The sequence below is a fragment of the Oreochromis niloticus genome, linkage group LG15 (genome assembly GCF_001858045.2).
Source record: "Oreochromis niloticus isolate F11D_XX linkage group LG15, O_niloticus_UMD_NMBU, whole genome shotgun sequence".
In the NCBI taxonomy this organism is placed as follows: domain Eukaryota; kingdom Metazoa; phylum Chordata; class Actinopteri; order Cichliformes; family Cichlidae; genus Oreochromis; species Oreochromis niloticus.
The window spans coordinates 18,549,766-18,570,869 of NC_031980.2; the positions used below are offsets into that span (position 1 = coordinate 18,549,766).

At 37.4% G+C, this 21,104-nt stretch overlaps 1 protein-coding gene across 10 annotated transcripts in view; it reads left to right on the forward strand.

Annotated features, from left to right (window-relative positions):
- The window catches only part of tbc1d32 (TBC1 domain family, member 32), an 89,865-nt gene that overhangs the window by 16,168 nt on the left and 52,593 nt on the right, over positions 1 to 21,104 (forward strand). For 9 of the 10 annotated variants that reach the window (XM_013264987.3, XM_013264983.3, XM_013264990.3 and 6 more), the window contains exons 18-24: positions 1,142 to 1,221; positions 2,065 to 2,203; positions 3,570 to 3,657; positions 5,498 to 5,616; positions 6,992 to 7,111; positions 7,371 to 7,459; positions 19,211 to 19,333. In XM_013264987.3, coding sequence (XP_013120441.1) covers positions 1,142 to 1,221; positions 2,065 to 2,203; positions 3,570 to 3,657; positions 5,498 to 5,616; positions 6,992 to 7,111; positions 7,371 to 7,459; positions 19,211 to 19,333 — 758 coding nt within the window. The remainder of the gene's footprint in view (positions 1 to 1,141; positions 1,222 to 2,064; positions 2,204 to 3,569; positions 3,658 to 5,497; positions 5,617 to 6,991; positions 7,112 to 7,370; positions 7,460 to 19,210; positions 19,334 to 21,104) is intronic. The other variant, XM_013264988.3, reaches the window with a different exon arrangement.

The window sequence follows — 21,104 nt, forward strand, 5'->3', positions numbered from 1 at the left end:
TTTTGTCCCAGTCTTTTGAGTTTTTGGTTGCTTTGTGTTTTTTCCGGGTTTTTCTTTATGTATTGATAGTCTAGAGTTTTGTTACCTAATTCTGCTCTGTGCTTTGCTTGTATTCTACTTTAGTTTTGCCCCCTTGTCTCCTGTCCTAGACTCACCTCCGTAAAGCCCTTGTAAATCAGTATTATCTCCATGTTTGGTTACTTTTTTGTCTCTGTGTCAGTCTGTGTTTCTGGGTTCCTTTGTTTGTCTAGTCTCTGTGTCCTGTCTCCTAAGTCTGTCACGTCTCATATGTAACCAGTAAATGATCTAATCCAGTTAAGTCTGAGTTTTCTATTAGTTTTTCTATTTCGGTTCCCGAGCTCCAGCAGTAAAGCTGTCTGAGTTGAGTTCCTGTCTCCATGTCTGCATTTTTGATCCGGAAGCTATCAGCTACACCTTGACGCATAACAGGCAATCCTTCTGCCAAGCTGGGGACGTCAGTACTGCCCAGTGACGGGTAGTGCCTCAGTAGCTGAGAAAGCAGTTCCGCCCCACAACCTACCTGTTAATTTTTATACCAGATGTTTTGAAAATAAACTTGTGTGAGACATTGTTTTATTACTTTATTACTGTCACACAATGGGACGTGTTCCTTTGAAAGTCTCAAACGCATGCCCATATTTTTTCATCGGAGAAACAAAATGCAGGTTTAATCCTGACAGTGGGATCAGCTGATGCTCGATGTTTACTCACCTTCTTGTTTCATGTTAAGCAAATGAGATCCTGGTGTTTAGAGCACTTATTCAGTCTGTCAAGAACCAAGTAAACAAATTAACACATTCTCTGGGATTTTTGGATTGCTTAATTATTTATTTATTCATTGTAAGTTAAGGATGTCTTAAGTGAGTAAGAATCATCAAGAGATGATGATCATAACAAGAAAAAAAGAGGGCAGAAAACAATGTTATTATTAAAATATAGTGGTGAATACAGTGTTCCATCATTCCACTGTGTTGGGATTGTCAGATTAATATATATGTGAATAAATGTGGTCTAATATTTCAGGTGATCCTCATGTTCACAAACTCAATTTAATATAGAGTAATTAAAGTATGATTAAAGTATATTGTGTACTAATATTTTCTTTTAACTTTATTTCTAGACCAGCACGCTGTCAGAAAGGGTTCAGACTCCAGTACCTGGAGGCGATGCTGGATCATCTACCCAAGAGCTGCAGAACATGTGAGGCCACACATCCATAAAATCTGACTTTAAATAATTTTATAAAATGTCTATATTTATCACAGTAATGAGTGAGGACACCATCCAGTAAAATACAAGAGTTTTGGAGTCCAGCAGTATTTAATCATGTCTTTTTTTTCAGTGTATCTTCTCATTTAACACACATAAGTATTACTCTCTGTCACTGTGACAAGTCAGGTTTTATATGTGGTTTTTTCAAAAGTGTTACAAATGGTTGAGTAAGATGTGAAAGACAAAGGTGACACAGACATATACCCTATTCACTTTCTGAAACGTTTGGGATAGAGGAGGATTCTGGAGGTTTAGGCTTCAAATGAACATGGAATATAATTGAACTGCCTGCTGGAAAACATTAGCATATAATTAAAGAAATCCATACACCTTTGTTACAGCAGTCAAAATATTAAGCACAACCCTCAACAAAATGGCTTAAGTAAAGTGGAATAACTAAATAAAATAAAATGGAATCAGGTAAAAGTAAAGTAAAGAGCTTAGTTAAATAAGAAAAAGTGATCTAAATAAAATACTATAGAACACCATGTAAAATCTAATTGTAATACAATAAAGTGACTCTATAAAATGAAATTGCCCCATAAGTTTAATAAAGCAATATGAAACAAAATACAAATGGATAACTAAAAGTAGAATTAAAAAAAAAAACATACACAGCAAATGTCAGATGATATTAAATGGCTCACAGTAAAGTGCAGTAGTATCTAAAAAAATGAGTAAGGAATTGCCTTCTAGTGATTTTAATATTGTGTTTCTTGCAGTGGGAGTACAAAGCACCCTCATTTTTCTGTCTTTCTTGTTTGTGAACAGGCTCATTTGGGAGGAGACATTATTGGACAGTCTGTTGAATTTTGCTGCCACTCCAAAAGGCCTTCTGCTGCTCCAGCAGACAGGAGCCATTAATGAATGTGTCTCCTACATGTTCTCTCGCTTTACCAAAAAACTTCAGGTAATAATCTACTTAACTGTTGGTTGTTAATTTGTGGTAATTGTCCTGCTTGCTTTTCTATCATACTAATTATGTACAGTAATGTATCTCCAGTTTGCCAGCGAGGTCTGCACGCATTTTGATTGTGTTAAGCTTGAGGTTTGCTGAGCCAAATGCTCTGTAACAGCAGCACTCTGCTGCACATTTACACAACTACAGTATATTAGTATAGCCACGTGGATGCTGCCAAATTCAAATGTAGCCACTGAGAGGCCAAAGTGTAGCAGTGACGAGATCAAGTGGGCTGTTGGGGAGTGGCATTATGAATTCACTTGCTCCATGAGATTCAAATTCCTCCAATCAAAACGGTGCCAGCAGTGCAACGTCAGATTTAAAATAGCATTCTTTAAAAAATTGCACGTGGTCACAAAATGAGTCATTGGGTTATAAAGGCACTGGTAGTAGTTTGAGGTTCTCAAACTACTGATGAAAATCAGGGTGAGTTTTCAGGTCCTGATAAGCACTGCTGATGACATAGTTACGTTAATGTTTTATTGCATTTTATGGGAATCCTTTGGCAGTCCTTATTGATCCTATCAAAGTGCCAAAGTAATTTCATGCCTCTCGGAATCTTCTGGGTCATGCTGACTTGAGTTAGAGAGATACAAAATGAATAATCACTGATGAGACAAAAAAAGAGGAAAGAGTGATTATTGGAGTGCGTACAAATATTTGTGCAGAAACTATGGATGCACATTGTATTAGGGATTTATGTTGTATTATTCCCTATGCAGCAGACATAATCTTTGTCAGCTTTATTCATTCTGCTGGCTCATGTCATCAATATCATAATTCATTCTTCACAAGATGTGGTAATTTGTTGATCCTGCTCCTCCTCAAGGCCACAATCATAATTCCTGAGGACTCCTTAGTATTCACAGCACCCTGCTCGACACTGAAACACACTTTCTAAGATTCAAATTGTAAACACACATACACTCAGGCTTGCTGCAAACCTTAGCTGATCCCCTGTGGGCTTAATTTACTGCCATTGTTTACGCACTATTGTAATTGCTTCTCTAGTTTGGCATTTCACTTTAATTATGGAATGTAATTATATTTTGTCTATTTTTAGTTGTGGCATTGTGTTGTAATTAATGAAGGGCCTGCACACTCCAAAATCAATTTACAATTTGATTTCTCCACAGCATGTTTAACTACATTATGTTGTGCCTTTCCAGAATTCCAGATTTACTTACACATCTCCCTTTATGATACATTAGTACTACATGTGACCTAAACTTTTTCCATCCTTTTTCCAAACTCTCATCCTTTTTTTACCTGATATAAGCAAAAACTTTCTGAGATTTCTGTGTGTTTTCTGTAGGTGAGCAGCTGCGAGAAGTTTGGCTACGGGGTGATGGTGACACAGGTGGCAGCAACTGCTCCGGGAGTTGTGGCTCTGCACAGTTCAGGTACTAATGCAGTTACTTGGACACAACAAACACTTGTCAGCTGTGATGCTTAAGGCTTATGTTATAAGTTGTTGTTTTTGTGTTGTCGGTATGAAGGAGACTTCAGGCACCTTAGGGAGAAATGTATTTGTCAAACTGTTTTTGTCTGGGTAAGAAAGAGTAAGAAGAGGCGTTCTCTTTTTTTTTTTTTTTTTTTTTTTTATTGGAAGGATTAAGATGGTGTGTGATGTGAGCATCATTCAGGCAAGAGAAAATGGGATTTTGTTTTCAGCAACAGATTTACAAGTAGCATGGTGAATCATAGATAAATGGATTCACATATCAGTTGTATACTGATACTAGGTGTATCCATATGCAAAAGGCTCCAGGAAATACCGTACTCTTGTCAAAAGACGCCAAAAAATGAAGACAGTGAACAAATATTTTAATCCTGCATTCTTTCTATTGGCCAGAAGGGGCGACTCAACTGGTTATGGAAAAAAAAAAAAGAGTCTGATTTCTTATCAGCCCTTCACATATAACAGCACCGGTGCGCTTTGAAACCTATTCTCTTCAATGCTTTAGCCATGCAAGAACAGTTCCCTGCTGTGTTGAGCAGCGCTGGCTGCGGAGCACTCATGTGTTCCATGATGTGATATACGTTTGTGCCATCGATAAAAGGGCAGACTGACAGAAAGAAGGATGACCTCAAAAAGTGATATAGTCCAGGCAGAGCTTACAAATTATGGGCCGTTTGCTAAACCTTGAAGTCAGTGCAGCGCACACTGCTTTCTGTGTGAAAGAACCATTCTGTGAGAAAAAGACTCTACTGCTCACTTGATCTATGACCTCTGAAAAACAGTTTATGATTTCCATCACTATTCAATCATTACACTTTTTGTAACATTACCTTTTATAAATAATGTTAACCTTACAGTCAAAAACAATACTTTAAGGAAGGCCTGCAGTGTCATTTAGAAGTCTACGTTCGACCCTAACTTGTCACCAAGACCAAAAGCATCTGCTTGAGGTTTCAGAACTGGACTTCACTAATCAATGGGTGCTGTCAGGGGGCTATGTCCTTGTTTTATATACAATACAGTACATTCTGCGGGTTATACAGCATTGATATGCAAAGATTAATTGTATATCTGTAACTCTAGAACTGCAGTATTTGCAGTTTTTATAGTTTAAATTTGTCAGTGTACTCTGTTTTCATATTCTTCTTCTAAGTATAAAATCCCTTTTGTTATATTTGTCTTAATTTAACTGAAATACACTGAAAATTGCTCACAAATTTATGTTTAGGTGTCAATACAAATGCAGATTCTATTGCTGGGAGCTTCCCATGATGCACTTCTTCTTCCATGATACTAATGTTTTGTCTTTACTTCATCATTTATGTGCTGTAGTGTATCCCCAGTTTTCCAGCGAGGGCTGCATACATTTTGATTGCATTAATGCTTTTATCCAGCCGTTACGTGCAAGCTTGAGGTTTGCTGAGTCCAATGTTCTTTAACAGCAGCACTCTGTTGCACATTTAAACAACTACTGTGTAAAAATAACCAATCAGAAGCTGCAAAATTCAAATGTAGTTACTGACAGGCCAAAGTGCAACACAGAAGAGATCAAATGGGATCAAAGGGAGTGGCATTATGAATTCACTTCCTCTCTGAGATTCAAATCCTCCAATCAAAACGGTGCCGGCAGTGCAACAACAGATTTAAAATGGCATTCTTTAAAAGATTGCACATAATAACAAAGTCAGTCGTTTATTTATTAAAGCACTGTTAATAATTTTATTTGCTGCTGTTTTAAAATAAATGTTTGGTACAACAAATTTCTCCATGTTCTGTCTCAGGCTTTATTCGGGCCCTGGTACTGGAGCTGTGGTCTGTTCTTGAGTGCAGCGGCGACAACATCAGAGTGGTCCGTCCCAAACCAACTCCCATTGACCCCATAGATAGGAGTTGCCTTAAGGTATTTTATGTGTGTGTGTGTGTGTGTGTGTGTGTGTGTGTGTGTGTGTGTGTGTGAGAGAGAGAGAGAGAGAGAGGGAGGGAGGGAGAGAGAGAGGGAGAAGGAGAAACTTCCTGGAGCCCAAAATGCCCCAATTTTTAGATATCTACATGATAGTACAGACACAGATTTCTTAGAAGTTTGCTTTTCCATCATGTTTTTAGCTCACTGGTTACAAAGGTGTTTAAATTGATTAAAATCAAATTGATTCCAATTATTATTAACTCAGGACTCAGAATAGTGGTCCATGTGTTGCTGTGATACCAGTAGCCATGTAGAAAATTCACTTGTGAATATTCATAATTAAAAAACTGGCAATAGTGATTTTGTTAACAAAAATGGCTTTTTTGCTCAGAACTGATTGGTTTAAGGGTGTCTGGGCAAATAAGCCTTACTTTCATAAGACTGCATTTTTAGTTATGTTTTTGGCAGAATTTCTCTCAGGAAAGCTTCAACATTTCATTTGAAGCTCCAGTGTGCGCCTGTCTGTGTGTGTCTGATGCTTGGCCTCTGACAGCAGCCAAGTCATCTCTCTCAGAGAGACTAGCCAAGTGAATACGGACAGCCAGTGATGTGTAAACTGTGTCCTGCCACAGGCGGCTTTAAAGCCTGCCTTATCAGTGGGTTATACATATATGCTGAGCTCAAAGGAAAACTAAATATACACACACCAGCATTTTGGTGTATTAACTCGAGTCTTTGCTTTAATCTGTGCTAAGTACAGTAGGAGGTTTGGTAGTACATATGAAGATAAGTAAGTACACACATGCACAGAAACATCAGAAGACACATGAAAGTATAGAAATTTTTATTTTAGAAAAAAAATCCATCGTATGTTTTTTTTTTTTTTTAATTCTTTACGTTTCTTTGAAGCTGTTTAATATAATCTAAGTTGTAGCTTGTCTGTGCAAGTGTCTCTCTTTTTTTTTTTCCTTTGATGCTTTTGATGATATGTTTTCCCTGTTCTACCAGACCCAGTGAAAAGCGCAGGGAGCTTTCCTGTAGTTTAATATTCTTCAGGCTGCAATAGGCTTCGGCTCAACCACTCTACTCAGAATTGTGTGTATATATGTCTTATTCAGTTTTGAGAGTGTGGTAAACCATGTTTTATCTTTGCAATCATAAATTCTTTTTATGTTTTATTTTGCTTTGAATGCTACAGATAGTATTTGTCATATTATCTGTAGTATTTGTAGTTGAATAGTGTTATATATTATTATGTATTAGGATTTGATCAATCCATGACGTGCACAAATGCATTCACAGTGGTCTTTAAAAGCAAATCCATTTTTCCTCTCTAACAGCTTCTGTATCTGTTTTACTTTCCTCTCTTCAGTCCTTCCTGTACTTGGTCAACCTCCTCTCCTCTTCCCAGTCGGTGTGGGAGCTGCTGGGCCGGCAGCCTTTGGCCAACAAAAGCGAATACACCCTGAGGGAGATGCCAACCTCCATACCTGTAAGTGTTTGTTTTTTTTCTTCTTTTTTCCACACGCTGCAGTTCTTTTTTCATCCATCTGAGGGCATGTTTGCACTTTTTATTTGGCCTCCAAACACCACCCACACATTTGTTTTACTTCAAACGCATTCAAATAAACTCCCCTCACACTGAGGCTGATATATGTTCTCCACCTTACACATTGTAAATTTCCACACTGTTTTCGTTTTGCACCCTAACCGCTGCATTCTTGTTCAAAGCCTCTCATTTTACTCCACAGGATTTGATTGACAGACTGATTGCCATGAATTCGGATGTGAAGATTCATTCTCTCTTCCACTACGAAGAGAGTCACACATTCGGCCTGAGGTGGGATTGATATTTTTTTTTCATATTACTTAACATCAGTGGGGAAGCACACGATATCGGATTATCACCTGGTGACTGCACACACACTTCAGCCTCTGGCAATAGGAGACTGGCATGGTTCTTTATACTTTGATTACCCAGCATTGAAAGGCTGATGAAAGGATTTCTCTGGATAAGAGAGAAATAAGCTGGGCTGTGTGTGTGTGTGTGTGTGTGTGTGTGTGTGTGTGTGTGTGTGTGTGTGTGTGTGAGCGTGCAGTGCTTGTGTATTTCTATGGGAGCAGTGTAAGAAGGGGGGTGAAGGAGTTGAAGAAATTCCTATAAAACGAAAAGGTGTTTCAGATTTGATTTTAGTTTTAAGGTTCAAAGTAGAGATTGGCTTGCAGTAAAGGCTGAAGTTAATACTCAAATACTGAGCTGAGAGGATTTAATAATGCCAGAGGAAATCTGCATTTTGTATCCTATGGGCTAGGTATGCATTACAACAAAGATTTGTTGTAAATGTGTGTGAGGAGAAATAAAGCAGTGTGTCTGAGCTAAAGAATGCTTTGGTCGTTACATACCCTGGTACATGCGTGTCTTTGCACAGTCCTCCGATGGCAGCTGTGCATCCCTTTGCCTTTTTAAAAGCTTTGTGAATCACAATAGCTTCAGCTTGTTTGGAGTCTTGCTGACTCACTCTGTCTGTGGCTGTCACTCAGCCCACTCCTATTAACATCCTGAAGCAAACTGAAAGGAACAAGATGCTCTGTTCATTTACCACCTAGACTGATGGAGTAACTGACAAACTCTGTGCTCTTCAGTGGCTTGCTAAATTTGGTAAATATAGCACTTTGCCTATAATCTGCCAAGCTATTATTTAGTTATTAGAGTACTTGCTTTAAATCAGTGACTCTCAAACTTTTTCTGGTCTGCCCTACTGCAGAAGCTAAAAAAATTCCAGGCTTTTAATCAGTGAGCAAAAAAACTACATGTAAATGGTAAATAGTCTGGTTCTTATATAGTGCTTTTCTACTCTACAACTCATTCACCCATTCATGCAAACAGTTCTATACTTTCTATGCATTGCAACTTGGAGTTAGTATCTCGCCCAAGAATATATTTGCCTGCAAAGTGGAGCAGCCAGGGTTTGAACCATAAACCTTCCAATTAGTAGATTAACTGCTCTCCCTCCTGCAATACAACCAGCCATGTAGTAATATGTGTAGTATTGAAGTTTAATTTAAGTAAAATAATATCCAGGATTATAGTCATGCAAGCTGCCTTCACTTCAAATTTCTGCTCTGCTCTACTTTTGGGGCCTCCCCCACAGTTTGAGAACCACTGCCTTAACCAAGCAACATCTGGAAAAATGTCCTATTTTATTATGTGCGCCTAAAGAGAGCAAGCTCAGTGGTCTTTGAAATTATGTTCATTAATTGTTAATTAATTGTAAATGTTTGCTCGAGAAATTTGGACAGTAAAAAAATTAGATTGAATCATCAAAATATCTCTAATATAGGAAGTAATGGCATCTTAGGTACTTTGTCATTCTGATTCTGATTCTGATTCTAAATCACTTCCTTGTTCAGTTTCACCTCAATATTACATATCATAATGTGTCTTTGATTATACTCTGGTTTAAAATACACACACACACACACACACACACACACACACACACACACAATTGAACCCAGAAGGCTCATTACTAACACATCATCACCCACAATGTGACTGTTTCTGTTTTCATTCGATCTTCTGATTATCCTTTGCCTGAAGGGATATGACAGCGTGGTACATGAATTGTGCTTTATTGATCCCAGAGGGGAAAATTGCATCACTAAAGCAGCATTTACACAGGACACTCCTCTGATTAATAAAAAAAAAAGTGTATAAAAGAAAGAATAAGAAGAATAAAAAGAGGCAGATGAGTGTAAAAATGGGCCAAATTTTTAAAAGTTTTATTATATTGTTAGGGCAAAATATATTTAATACAGATATGGTGCAGTATACACATTATTCATGTATAAAATACATGTGAAAATGTCAGCAAGAGCACGTGAGAGGTATTTGAGATAAACAGAATAAAACCATGTGTGAATAAGGGAGAGAGTGAGCTTTTGATAGTCATTATGTAAATGCAGTCTTTTTAGAATTTCCATTTAACAGAAGAATACATAGATTATGTAAAGTGTTTTCGAATGTCTTCTGGTTATGTCATTGTAATGGCTAATTCTCTTATATCATTAAGTTCTGATCGGTAAAGAAGCAGAAATGACAGCTAAAGTTTTAGGTGATAACATGTAGTGTGGTTTGATCGGATTTAATTGATAGTGGCTTAGCAGCAGTTAATCTACAGCTATGACTGCATGAGATCACAAACTGATAGCTATTTGCTTCAAAGCTGCTGGGAAAAAACATTCATCTCATTAAAATCGGTTCATATAGGAATTTTGTTAGTTACAGTAGGAATCTGATGTATCTCTGTTTGCTCACCTAGTTTCATATTAATGGAGAGAAAGATGATATCAACAAAGAATCCAGACATAAAAATTTCATTATCATTGAGTGAAATCAATATTTGATCCCCAAGCAAAACATGATTTAGTACTTGGAGAAGAAACCCAAGCACAGCAGTAAGATGTTTTCTTATATTTGGTCAACAGGTTTGCACACATCTCAGTAGGGATTTTGGCCCACTCGTCTTTTCAGAAACTCTGTAAATCCTTCAGGTTTCTTGGCCACTCCATGACCTTAATGACTTTCTTTTTGAACTCCTTTCTTGCCTTGGCGGTATGTTTTGGGTCATTGTCATCCTTCAAGACTGATTAATGACCCATCTTCAGTGTTCAGGCTGGGAGAATGAGGTTCTCATCCATGATTTTACAGTACATGGCCCAGCCAACTGGCTTCTCAATGCAATGAAGTGGTCCTGTGCTCTTAACACAAAACAGTCCTAAAGCTGTTTCCACCTCCGTGCTTGACTGTGGAGATGGTGTTCTTTGGGTCACAATCAGCGTTTCTCTTTCTCCAAACTCCGCGGATCGAGTTGATGCCAGAGAGCTCAATTATGTTTTCATCTGACTGCAGCACATCCTCCCAAGCCTTCTCTGAATCATTTAGATGTTCACTGACAAACTTAAGGCAGACCTGTACACATGCTTTCTTGATCAGGAGCACATAGTCAGTGTTGCAAGATTTCAATAGTGTATTACAAATGGAGCTACAGACCAAGAGTGATTGATAGTTGATTTATGTTTTTTCCACTTTCAAATAATCACACCAACAGTTGTCACCTTCTCACATGCTGTAGGTCTTGTAGCCCATTCCAACCTTATACAGGTCTCGTCCCTTATGTTTTTTGAGCTGCTCTTTGGTCTTGGTGGAGAGGTTGGCATGGAAGAAATTGATTCTGTCGAGTTAAGAAGCGAGTTAAGATCAGGAGTATCTGTGATTGATTGGTTGTAATTCATGTGCTACATGGCCACACAGCCAGTCTGGAGCCAGAATTCTGTCTGGGTTGTAGGGGATCAAACATATATCTAATTCAGTGACATGCTCAATCAATTTGTAACTTTCATGCCATGTGTTTTTTCTAGCTTTTTGTTGATATTCTGTTTCTGTCTATTAAAATGAAACTACCATACAAATTAGATCATTCCTTTGTAGGTGAGCAAACTTACAAATTCATCAGAGGGTTAAATAAATATTTCCTGTCACTGTACATACAGAGGTAAATAAACATGGGCTATAAGCACCAGAATCCAGCAAGCTGAGTCAGGCTGATGCCACTACAACAGGATTGTGGGTGTGCAGAGTCGGTGGCAGCTGGAAGGGAAGGGTTCCTGTAATAGTCACTGCTATAACGCAGAAAGAGCAACCTTCTGTTGCTGTAGGGAGGAGATATAGACCATACTACAGCTGTTTAGAACACACATCTGTCACAGAAACTAGGGGCAGGCACCAGTGCATCATGCGAATATCTGAAAGTTGTCCATACATGTCAGTAATAATGTAAGCCAGTATATATATAAACTGGCTTACATTATTACTGACACACTAAGTCTGGGGTTTCAAACCCATATTATTTTATAGGCACCATGCAGCTTAAGTGAGCTGGATGAATAAAATCACTGCAAAGTACAAGAAAAGGTTTAATTTATTTTGCTATTAACAGATAATAAAAACAAATTCTCAAAATATTCCAATTTAATGAACCGTGCATTTACAAATCATGTTCAAGCCCAGACAGAGATTTTGTTTTTAAATCTGCAGTTCCAAAATGACAGTTTCAGAAATATAACTTATTAAAGGGGTTCATAAAATAAACAAAAGCAAAATAGAACATATTTATGATTAAAAAAAGTTGCTAAATTCCCCAGTCCTTTATTTCCACCACACCAATAATAGCAGTGTGTTTTATTTCTAAATTGGAACCATTAATGACTTCTTTGCAATTTATTGGGCTGGACCGGACACTGTTCATATTAGACGTTCTCAAACCTTTAGTGTTTAGCGTGCAGTTGATTACTTGCCCAAAGACTGTGTGGTGGACAACAACGCCCCCTGCAGTGTAAAGATAATTAAGCTCTGCAGGTTATTCTGAAAAACAAAAAAACTAGTGACAAGAATGTCTGATATGCACATTAATTCAAAACACGATTAATTTACATACTAGGCATGTTATGTATTGTTTATGCACTTGTGAATCTCCCTAAGCGTGTATTTCCCATTAGCTGCAGGCAATTCGTCATAGCATTAAGTTATATAATTACTGGTTTTGCCACCTTTATTTTTTTCTGTGACTCTTTACAAAGAAGCTATTAGATTCCCTCCAGATATCCAAGGGAAATTTCTTGTTAAAAATTTAATCCTTAAAAGCCTTTGTTGTCATGGCTGCATTATTAAAAAACAAGACTAACCCTCGGTCTAACAATCATACACGATGTGCACTGTTTGTGTTTTTAATAATGTAGCTGCAATAATAAAGTTTTTTCTTTTCTTCAAACCACACAGTAGACTTCATGGGTTCATCATTGTGGATAGCATTAGCTTTTCCATGCATCAGGTGCACCTGCTTGTGTTTGATCTGCTCCAGGTAGCTTTTCCTGCATAAATAGAGTTACAAAATACAGCAATAAAAAGTTATGGACGACTGTCGAAAGCTCAAACTAGACTTTTAGATGTTTTGTTTTGTTTTTTTTAATGTTGAGACTCAAAGTTTAAAAAAAAAAGTTTCTCTTAATTAAAGAAAAACAGACAACCGGGCAAACAACTGGCTGTCTGATTTTTGAAAAAAAAAAAAAAAAAAATGTTAAATAGCTATCCCAAAAGAACATTTACTTAATTTTGTTCTGAGCTCAGTATCAATAGCAGAGAGTGATTATCCTCAGCAGCACCTTTCGCCTTCTGCCTTGTATTCATGAGGTTTATTCATGAGTTTCTTGTCATGCAAACTTTGTGTAAACCTTCAGATGAGAAATAGAAACTCTGCTTCACCTGAGGTCAAACGCAGACATATTACCACCTTGTGTGATTATATGGCCACAATAGATGAGAGAGTGAGGGGAGCCAGCCTCATTAATGTGCTCAGGTGTTGATATATCACGTATGCCACATAATGAATAATAGATAACACCTTCAGGTGGTTCTTCTATTTTTTTCCAGTCTCTTCTGGATATCCATTCACTTGAAAGGAACATGTAAAAAGTTGTTTGAGTTTTGTTTAAGATTATTATGAGATGTTGAGAAATGTGCTCATTGTGGTATATTTTATGGAGGTTCTCTATTTTTAGAAGAAGCATATTTGTTTCCTGCTATTCTCTGTTTACTGTGGGTTCTTGTAAAGACAAGTGCTGTTCTTCTAAATTTTTTATATTGTCAACAAATCTCTCAATACTTTTGAGCTTTAATACCCTGATTCAGTCCAAGCAAAGCAATATTCATACTGAACCCATAATATTTTCTAAAAAGATGATAATGTTACTGTGGAAATGTTAGAGAAATGTTTTGATGCATTCTCAATCATCCAGGAAAGTAAATCTCCAAAAGTTGAATCTGTTCATCTGGACGTAGCGTTTTGTGGGAGAAACGTTTCGTCACTCATCCAAGTGACTTCTTCAGTCTCAGCTGACTGCAGGTTTCCCCAAACCTTATAAACAGAATTGTGGTTTCTTCAGCCAAAGAAACCACAATTTCCACCCCTCTTGATCTTCACAAGCTAATGAGAGCTAAAATCCCCCAGCCCTTTCCCTTGTTGCTAAAAGCCTCTTTGTTGTCATGGCAACTGGCTCTCATCCCTCTGTTTTTTTTTTTTCTTTTCTCTCTCTGTCTGAATTGTTTGGATGCCTTTATTCCAGTCTCTCCTATTCAAGGCTCTAAACATGCTGCTGTGGAGCTTCACACATTTCAACTGATGTGATTATATTTTAGTATTAGTGTGAATGTGATCTTAAAACTTTAAGAAAAATGCCAGCAGTGAAAGAAACTGTTATTGGTGTCTTGTAAACTTGCAGTCACTGACTGTATATATACTTTGGGGACACCACAAAGCTGTTGCAGTCATTACTGTATCTTGAAAGACTGTTAAATAAAGACTGATATGTGGGAATCAGAGGTACAGATTCTCCTAATCACCATCATTTTTAGAATTAACGTTATATTTTATTCTGTTTTACTTTTTTATTTTATTATCAGTGCTTTATTGATCTAGTTAAAAAATCTCATTGAGATTAAAAATCTCATTTCCAAGAGAGACCTGGCATCATGGCAGCAAAAGTCTAAAATACATGTACCACATAAGTACATAACAATTAAACAAATACAATATCCCGTACAAACATGTTAAAAATATACAAAAACCAATCAATTAAGAGCAACATTAAAAACAATCACACTGACTAAAAGAATTATTCTCTCATCAGTTGGCCCTATAAACTAATAAGGAACCTGCTTACTGAGTTCACAGACTCAGTGAGCATGGGGCATTTTCCTGGACTGCTATATAAACGCAGTTGTTTTTGCAACTTCCAGTTAGTGCCAAAACCTGCTTTCTTTCTATTGGCCTGCAGAGGGCGACTCCTACTGACTACAAACCTTCGCAGTGTCAATCACTAGTTTGTTTTTTTAGTTTCCTATTAAATCCAAGCTGATCTTGATTTTGTAAATCATAATTCCATCCAACATCAGGTGTCTCTTAGGATGGGCTACCTTGCCTTGCTTGCGACATCTGGGTTGCTATCAAACAGGAACCTACGAAAAGAATCACTAACTGAGACAAATGACCCAAAATTATCTGTTTGGCAGCTGCGATAAGAACTGGTTCATTCCTAAGGAAAGCTGGTTGAGTGCTTCCTGTTATCATCACCTTTAGCAGTGGATAGACCTGACCACATTCCATGAAAGGAAACCTGTCTCACAATTAATAGCAACACACAATCAGATCATTCATGAAATAATATGATCAACATGGCCCACAAGTGACACAGATTATATAAATGTCACGTTTTCCATTTCATGGCATAACCTGCTGATGTGTTTTGAATATTCAGGTAATGTTAAACTCAAAATGCCCTCTAAACCAATATTATGAGCTCTATTACTATATATACTATCATATATTACTATATACTTCCCCATTAAAATGATCAAAGTGAGTTGGTGGATCACTATAGCTCAGTTTGCATTAGTTAAAAATTGCTGCTTTTTAGCCTTTAAGATTTTCTTTAATTAGCCTTCGCAGAGTCAGGAGTTACACTGGATGGTCTCTTCAGCATGAATGAAAAATAAGAGTGGACAGGATGAGAAACTAATCTCAATTTATCAAATCTTTCATTTCACTTTTAAGGTTATGTATTCCCTTATACTTTAAGATTTCAGCCTTGTTAATGAAGTTTTTCACTTTCTTTTTAAAAAGATCACAGTGAAACACCACGTTAGCAACTCATATGACTTCTCCATTGACCTCAAGGATACAAGGATGGAGTTCTATAGCCATATTATTTCATGTACAGTGGATAAAACCAAAGGAAAAGCTTTCTGAATGTGTTTTTACCAGAGTTTAAGAACAAAAAGAAATAAGAAAGTTGATCGTTTTTGTACAGTCTGCATAAAAACAGTCCTAAGGTGGAAAATGCAGTAGAGATTGCTTTGTTTTGTTTTAATGATGGATTAGCAGCTTATGTCATGTTGTTACTGTGACTCGTTTGCGGTGCTAAGGGCCAAATGAAGCTGCTAACTGATATTTGCAGGTGTTCAGCCTGTGGGGCTTTCAGAGTGCAGCTCTAATATATGCAGCTCATTAACACGTGTTTTGACTTGTGGAGAATGGGTTAGATACTAATTTTCTCTCAACTTTTCACTGTATGTGCGCAGAAGTGGAAAACTTTGTTTCTGGGACGAGCTAGTTGTTGGTCTACACCAATCTCTAAGTCTTGTTGGCCACATCTCAGGAGATTTTCTTTGTTTGCTGATTCTTTTGATTGAGAATGTATGAATTCATGTAACATTTCATTTGGCAGCAGCTTATAAATATTGATGTCTTAGATTGTTTGATTTCTCCCTCTGACTTCAAATGATAGAAGTCTCCCAAATAGCACACCCAAGTTGACCATTTGCATCTTACCTAATGCGTGACTAATCGATCCGTAGCACGCTCATCAGTCATGCTGTCAGGCAGATTACTCCTGGCTTGCTGTAATTGGTTTATACGTAAGTCTTGTGATGCATGTAGGTGTGTGGGCACATCATCAAGTAAGCAATCATCTGTCACAAGTGGGTGTTTTTATTGCTCGCATGTCTTTCAACATTAAATGAAGTGTGCCGCAGACGTGGTCACCATGAATGACAATAAGACTGAGGCGTGAGGTGAGATGAATTACAGCGTTTGAAGTGAACAGATGTCTCGCTTCAAAAAGGGACATAACAAGTCTGAAATAATGTGGAATAATCACATTTTGAGTGTGGCCATTAGCTTACTCTCCTGATCTTTTTTTTTTTTTTAATTGCAAATTGCAATTAACACCAAATTACTAGTGCTGTCCCACTGCTTCACTTTGTGCCACTAAATAGCCATTTATACATTTCTGTCCTAATTACATGGTTTGTGTTCCTGTGAAGTTAACTATGCTACTTTAATTGTGGCACGTGCCATTTAAACTGTTCAGTAATGTCATAGCGACCTCCATAGTATAACAGTTTACAGGTTCACCGGACAAGTGAAAGATTCCCAGTTTGATCCTGGGAGGAGGCAGCAATCCCTTTGGGGTTGTGTCAGGAAAAATCATCCAAATCAAACATGCAGAGCTACCTGCTGTGGCAACCCCTAGGGAATAAGTGAGCAGCTGACCACATGTTACGATTAACTAACACAACATAAATTCACTGTCATTATAAATGGCTGGCAGGGTCTTTGTTATGCCTTGTGTTTCCTTAGCTTTAAAGTTTAGAATTTCTGTAGTTCACTTTTTCTTTTGTGCATCCTTATGTGCACTCGCTTTACTCACTTTGTAAGGCACACATCGCTAATTCTGTGTTGGACCAATTTGCCTTAATTGTTCATGGCATAGATTCAGCAAGGTGATGGAAACATTCCTAAGGGTTTGGTCCATATTGACATGATAGCATCACACAGTTTCTGCACATACATAATGGAAATGTAAACAGTTTAAACTTCTTCTGTCTACATGCCTAAATGCAATGATTTGCTGCCATGTCATTGGCTAATTATGTGTTTACAGGCTCTACTTTAAGGTTATGGTTCCTGTGAAGTATCTTCACTGCAGTTAGTAGGGCTGAAGTAACTAGATATATTTATTTTGCGGAAACATAAAATCTTCATGAGATGGTCTCCCTAAATGAATTTAAGATAACTTTGAATGAGCTGGAGGCACTTTTAAGTCTATAGTCACTCATGTTTCTCTATTTCACATGTTTTTCACTGTGTGGATATTGTTTGTATAACTATTGTGTAACCACTGCTGATTGGCCTGCTGCCTATCTTGGCCGGGACAAAAGAGACTGAAATGTCAAGAGTCATGTTTTCCTGATTAAATACAGGTTAAATAAGTAAAAAATACATTTTGTAGCATTACGTTTAGCTGCTGTCGAAAACAGTTCATAAATGATTTATTAGAAAATATTTAGCAACCGTTGAAAAAAACTACTATATAAATAGTGCCTCGGATTGCTTTCTGTGATAGTAAACTGATGTTATTCATCCAGAAGCATGCAGTTAAAAAGACTAATGCGACACCTGGTCTTCAACACACTTCAAAGTGGAATATCAAGTAGACAAACTGGAAGTAGGTTTTGTCCTCCATTTATTTGTTTCAAACTGAGACGAGGTCACAAGGCCCAGTAGACTCTCAGCCTCTTGCTGTGCTGCTGTCTGAAAGAGTGAGTAGAGCTGTCAGTCACACAGGAGTCCAAGAAACTGTCCAGCACATCAGGAAATGAGGCAGCTGCTAAAAAGGTGGCGTTTCTCACAAGTTCTACAACACTCAAGAGGCACACAACATGCCGAATAACGTCCACAGATACCTCTCATCTGTGAGTACATAAATACACAAATGCATTTTTAACATTGAAATGACATTTTGTGAAAAGTGAAATCCAGACAATTTTTAAAGTGAAAATAATTTTGACATTTCTGTAATTTGTTGTTTTTGATGGCTTATTTTATAGACCTGGTTCACTAAAAGCTCTAGCACTGAAGAAGAAATTCTACAGTGCAGACTGGGATTATTAGCTAATTAAAACAGTTTCATAAAAACACAGTGACATCACTTTTCTTTTCTTGCATATCCTAAATTGCTGCAGAAAGCATCAAAATGAAGGTCGGAGACCTTGTTATTTTATATATGATTAAGATCTTAAAGGGCATCCACTGTTGGCAGTGAAAACGGCATCCTCTCTGGCACTTCACCTCATTATACCGTGTTACGGTTTTTGGCATCCTCTGGCTTTCTGCCTGTTATACCTTGCTATCTTGTGAAGTCTCTTTGTAGTGTAGTCCTCTCAGTTGTGCCAGTATGCTTAAGCATTTCAGTTCGCTGCCTGGGTATAAAGCATGGAAAATCCCATCTTGAAAAAAACCAATTAGCGGGAAATTTAATATGAGGGACCAATTTTGGCAGAATTAATTGCAGAGGTATAGTCTAGAGAGCAGGTAGACAGTAAACATTAACTAGATTGTTATGATTATTGCTGCGTATCCTTGACGTACGTATGGGAAAACTCTAATAAGCTCTTAAATCCAGTATAATGCAAAATCAGCTTTGGTGCTGAAGGGATAAAGTGGTGAGGAAATGAAATTTGGTATTGGTATTGTTTTTTTTCTTATTTTCTCTACAGGTCATGAACCTTGGCCTCAAACACAGAGCTTTCGTTGGCTTCTGCTTCTTTACTTTCTCAAAAAGCTCCTGGATTTGAGCAGCCTGCATGAGTCTGGCTTCATTACCAGCAACTGAAAATCAACCCTGAAACCTTTCCTAAGGGTTGCTACTTAACAAAGCTTACAATTGGCTACAGCAAGCTGATGGGGGAAAAATTATGTTGGGCAACCTAGTACTTGCAGACATAAAAGGCCGGGGGAATTAGACAACAAAAAGAATAAATGGGGTCTTTGCCTGCACGATTTTACCCTGCTGTATAGTGTGGTAGAAATTACAGTTTGTTTTTCTCGGTGCTGCTGTTCTGCTACAATATCTCAGGCTGCCAGGCCTCTCTGTATTTTGATGTCTCTGTTTTTGTTTGTGTGTTTTGCTGCAGACTACTTAACGTGCTCTGCTGTAATCTGGACTCCTTTCTGCTGTTGGAGAGCCAATATAACATCTGCTCCATGTTGCTGCAGAGTCAAATGGGGAACGTCACTGACCCAGACTCCAGTGAGGGGTATGAACTCATAAAAATATGCTTAAAAATTTATGGTAAAGTATTTAAGCGTTCAGTCCATGAATATTTGGATGATGACACAATTTTTGTAATTTTGCTTTTGTACATCAACATCAACAATCAAGAAAGCCAATCATTTTCAGAGGCTCAGTTTACTCCACATTTAACTGAGAAGCAGCTTCATAACCATGAGAGGTCTGTCCATTGTTATTCCAAGACAAATTAAGCAAAATAAAGGCTCTTTAGTCAGGTAGATGTTGACTTAAATCAATCAATCAAGTCAATATGAGGTCCAGTGATGTGTTGATTCACATCACTAATTCGCCATTGGACTAGAAATCCAAAATGAATCTAACAGAGACAGAGCGAGTAAGAACTTTAGGATTGGGCAAATATACATATTGTTAAAATTAAGGAATTTCACAATACAAATAGATAATGATCCAGAGCGCACTGTAAAAGAAACCACCAAAAAAGAAGGAATAAAAATGGGATGCCCTTCAATGGTCAATTTAGTCACCTCCTGTCAATCCAAGCATGCTTTTCAGTTATTAAATACAAAACTCAAAGCAGAAAGACTCTCAAACCAGCAACAACTTAAGGTAGTGCTGGTTTGTGGGTCTAGCAGAGCAGTGTAAGGGAGGAAACACAGCATTTGACTGACTAAAGACTGTTTTAGCGCCTCACGTCCATGAGGCGTTAAAACAGTCTTTATATTTAAAATTGTTGCTTTTGAGCATCTGAAAATTTGGGACAGTGTTAAAAAATGCCTAAAATTTCTAAACTGTCAACTCAAAACTGTTGTTAATGTTGCTGAATTAAAGCTGGAAGTCTGTACTTAAATCACATCTTGACTGTTTGACTTTAAAGACACAATGGTGATGTAGAACATTATAAAGATTGTGTCATTGTCTGAATATTTATGGACCTAACGGTTTCATATTTTTTATTGTTCATAATTGTTGATAATTCTGTTCAGTCTTTTTATCAGGTGTTGATTTAGCTTTTGTTAAACTTGCAAACTGAAGTACTAGTTTGTATTTAAGTTACTAATGATAGAATATATTATTAGTTAATTATTAATATTATTACTTATTGCAATTCATATACTATGTTGTTGTTTAATTTTTTTCTGTGCTTGAAATCTGAGTCAAAAGTACACACACCACTGTCACAGTGGTTATAGTGGCCATCATTTATCTACAGTCTGTGAGCTTACTGTAAAATTCAAACGTGGAGTTTTTATAATCATTTCAGGAAAAGCATGTTTACTTGAAATCTGAAGAACTCCAACAACAAAAAGCGCTAATTTCAGCAGAAGTTGTTTCATAATCTCTCTATGCCCACTCGGCTGTCACAGCTACTCTCACATTTGAAGGTTTTTTGTCTCTCTGTGAATCACTTTGATACGACAGAACACTTTTGAAATTAATCAGTGCTCAGGATGAGAAATTGTTTGTTTGCCTTGTGACAAATAAAATAAAATAAAGCAGAAAGAAAGGGAAAAGGCCATTTCCGAGAGTCTATGTTCAAGAGCCCTTTTCTCTTGGTAATGGCTGGCAGAGTCATTGCTGTTGGTTTGAATGGGAATGGCCCTGAAATGCCAGCTCGCATGGCGTGTCTGAGTGCTGGCTCAATTTTTGAGAGTGATGAGTCGTTAATTCATCCTTCCATCTCCTGACCTCTTTTCCTCTCTTTCTCCCATTGTCATCATGAGCTTACTATTTCTTTTCTATCTTATTCTCATCCCTTTCCTTTTTCTCCGTTCAGT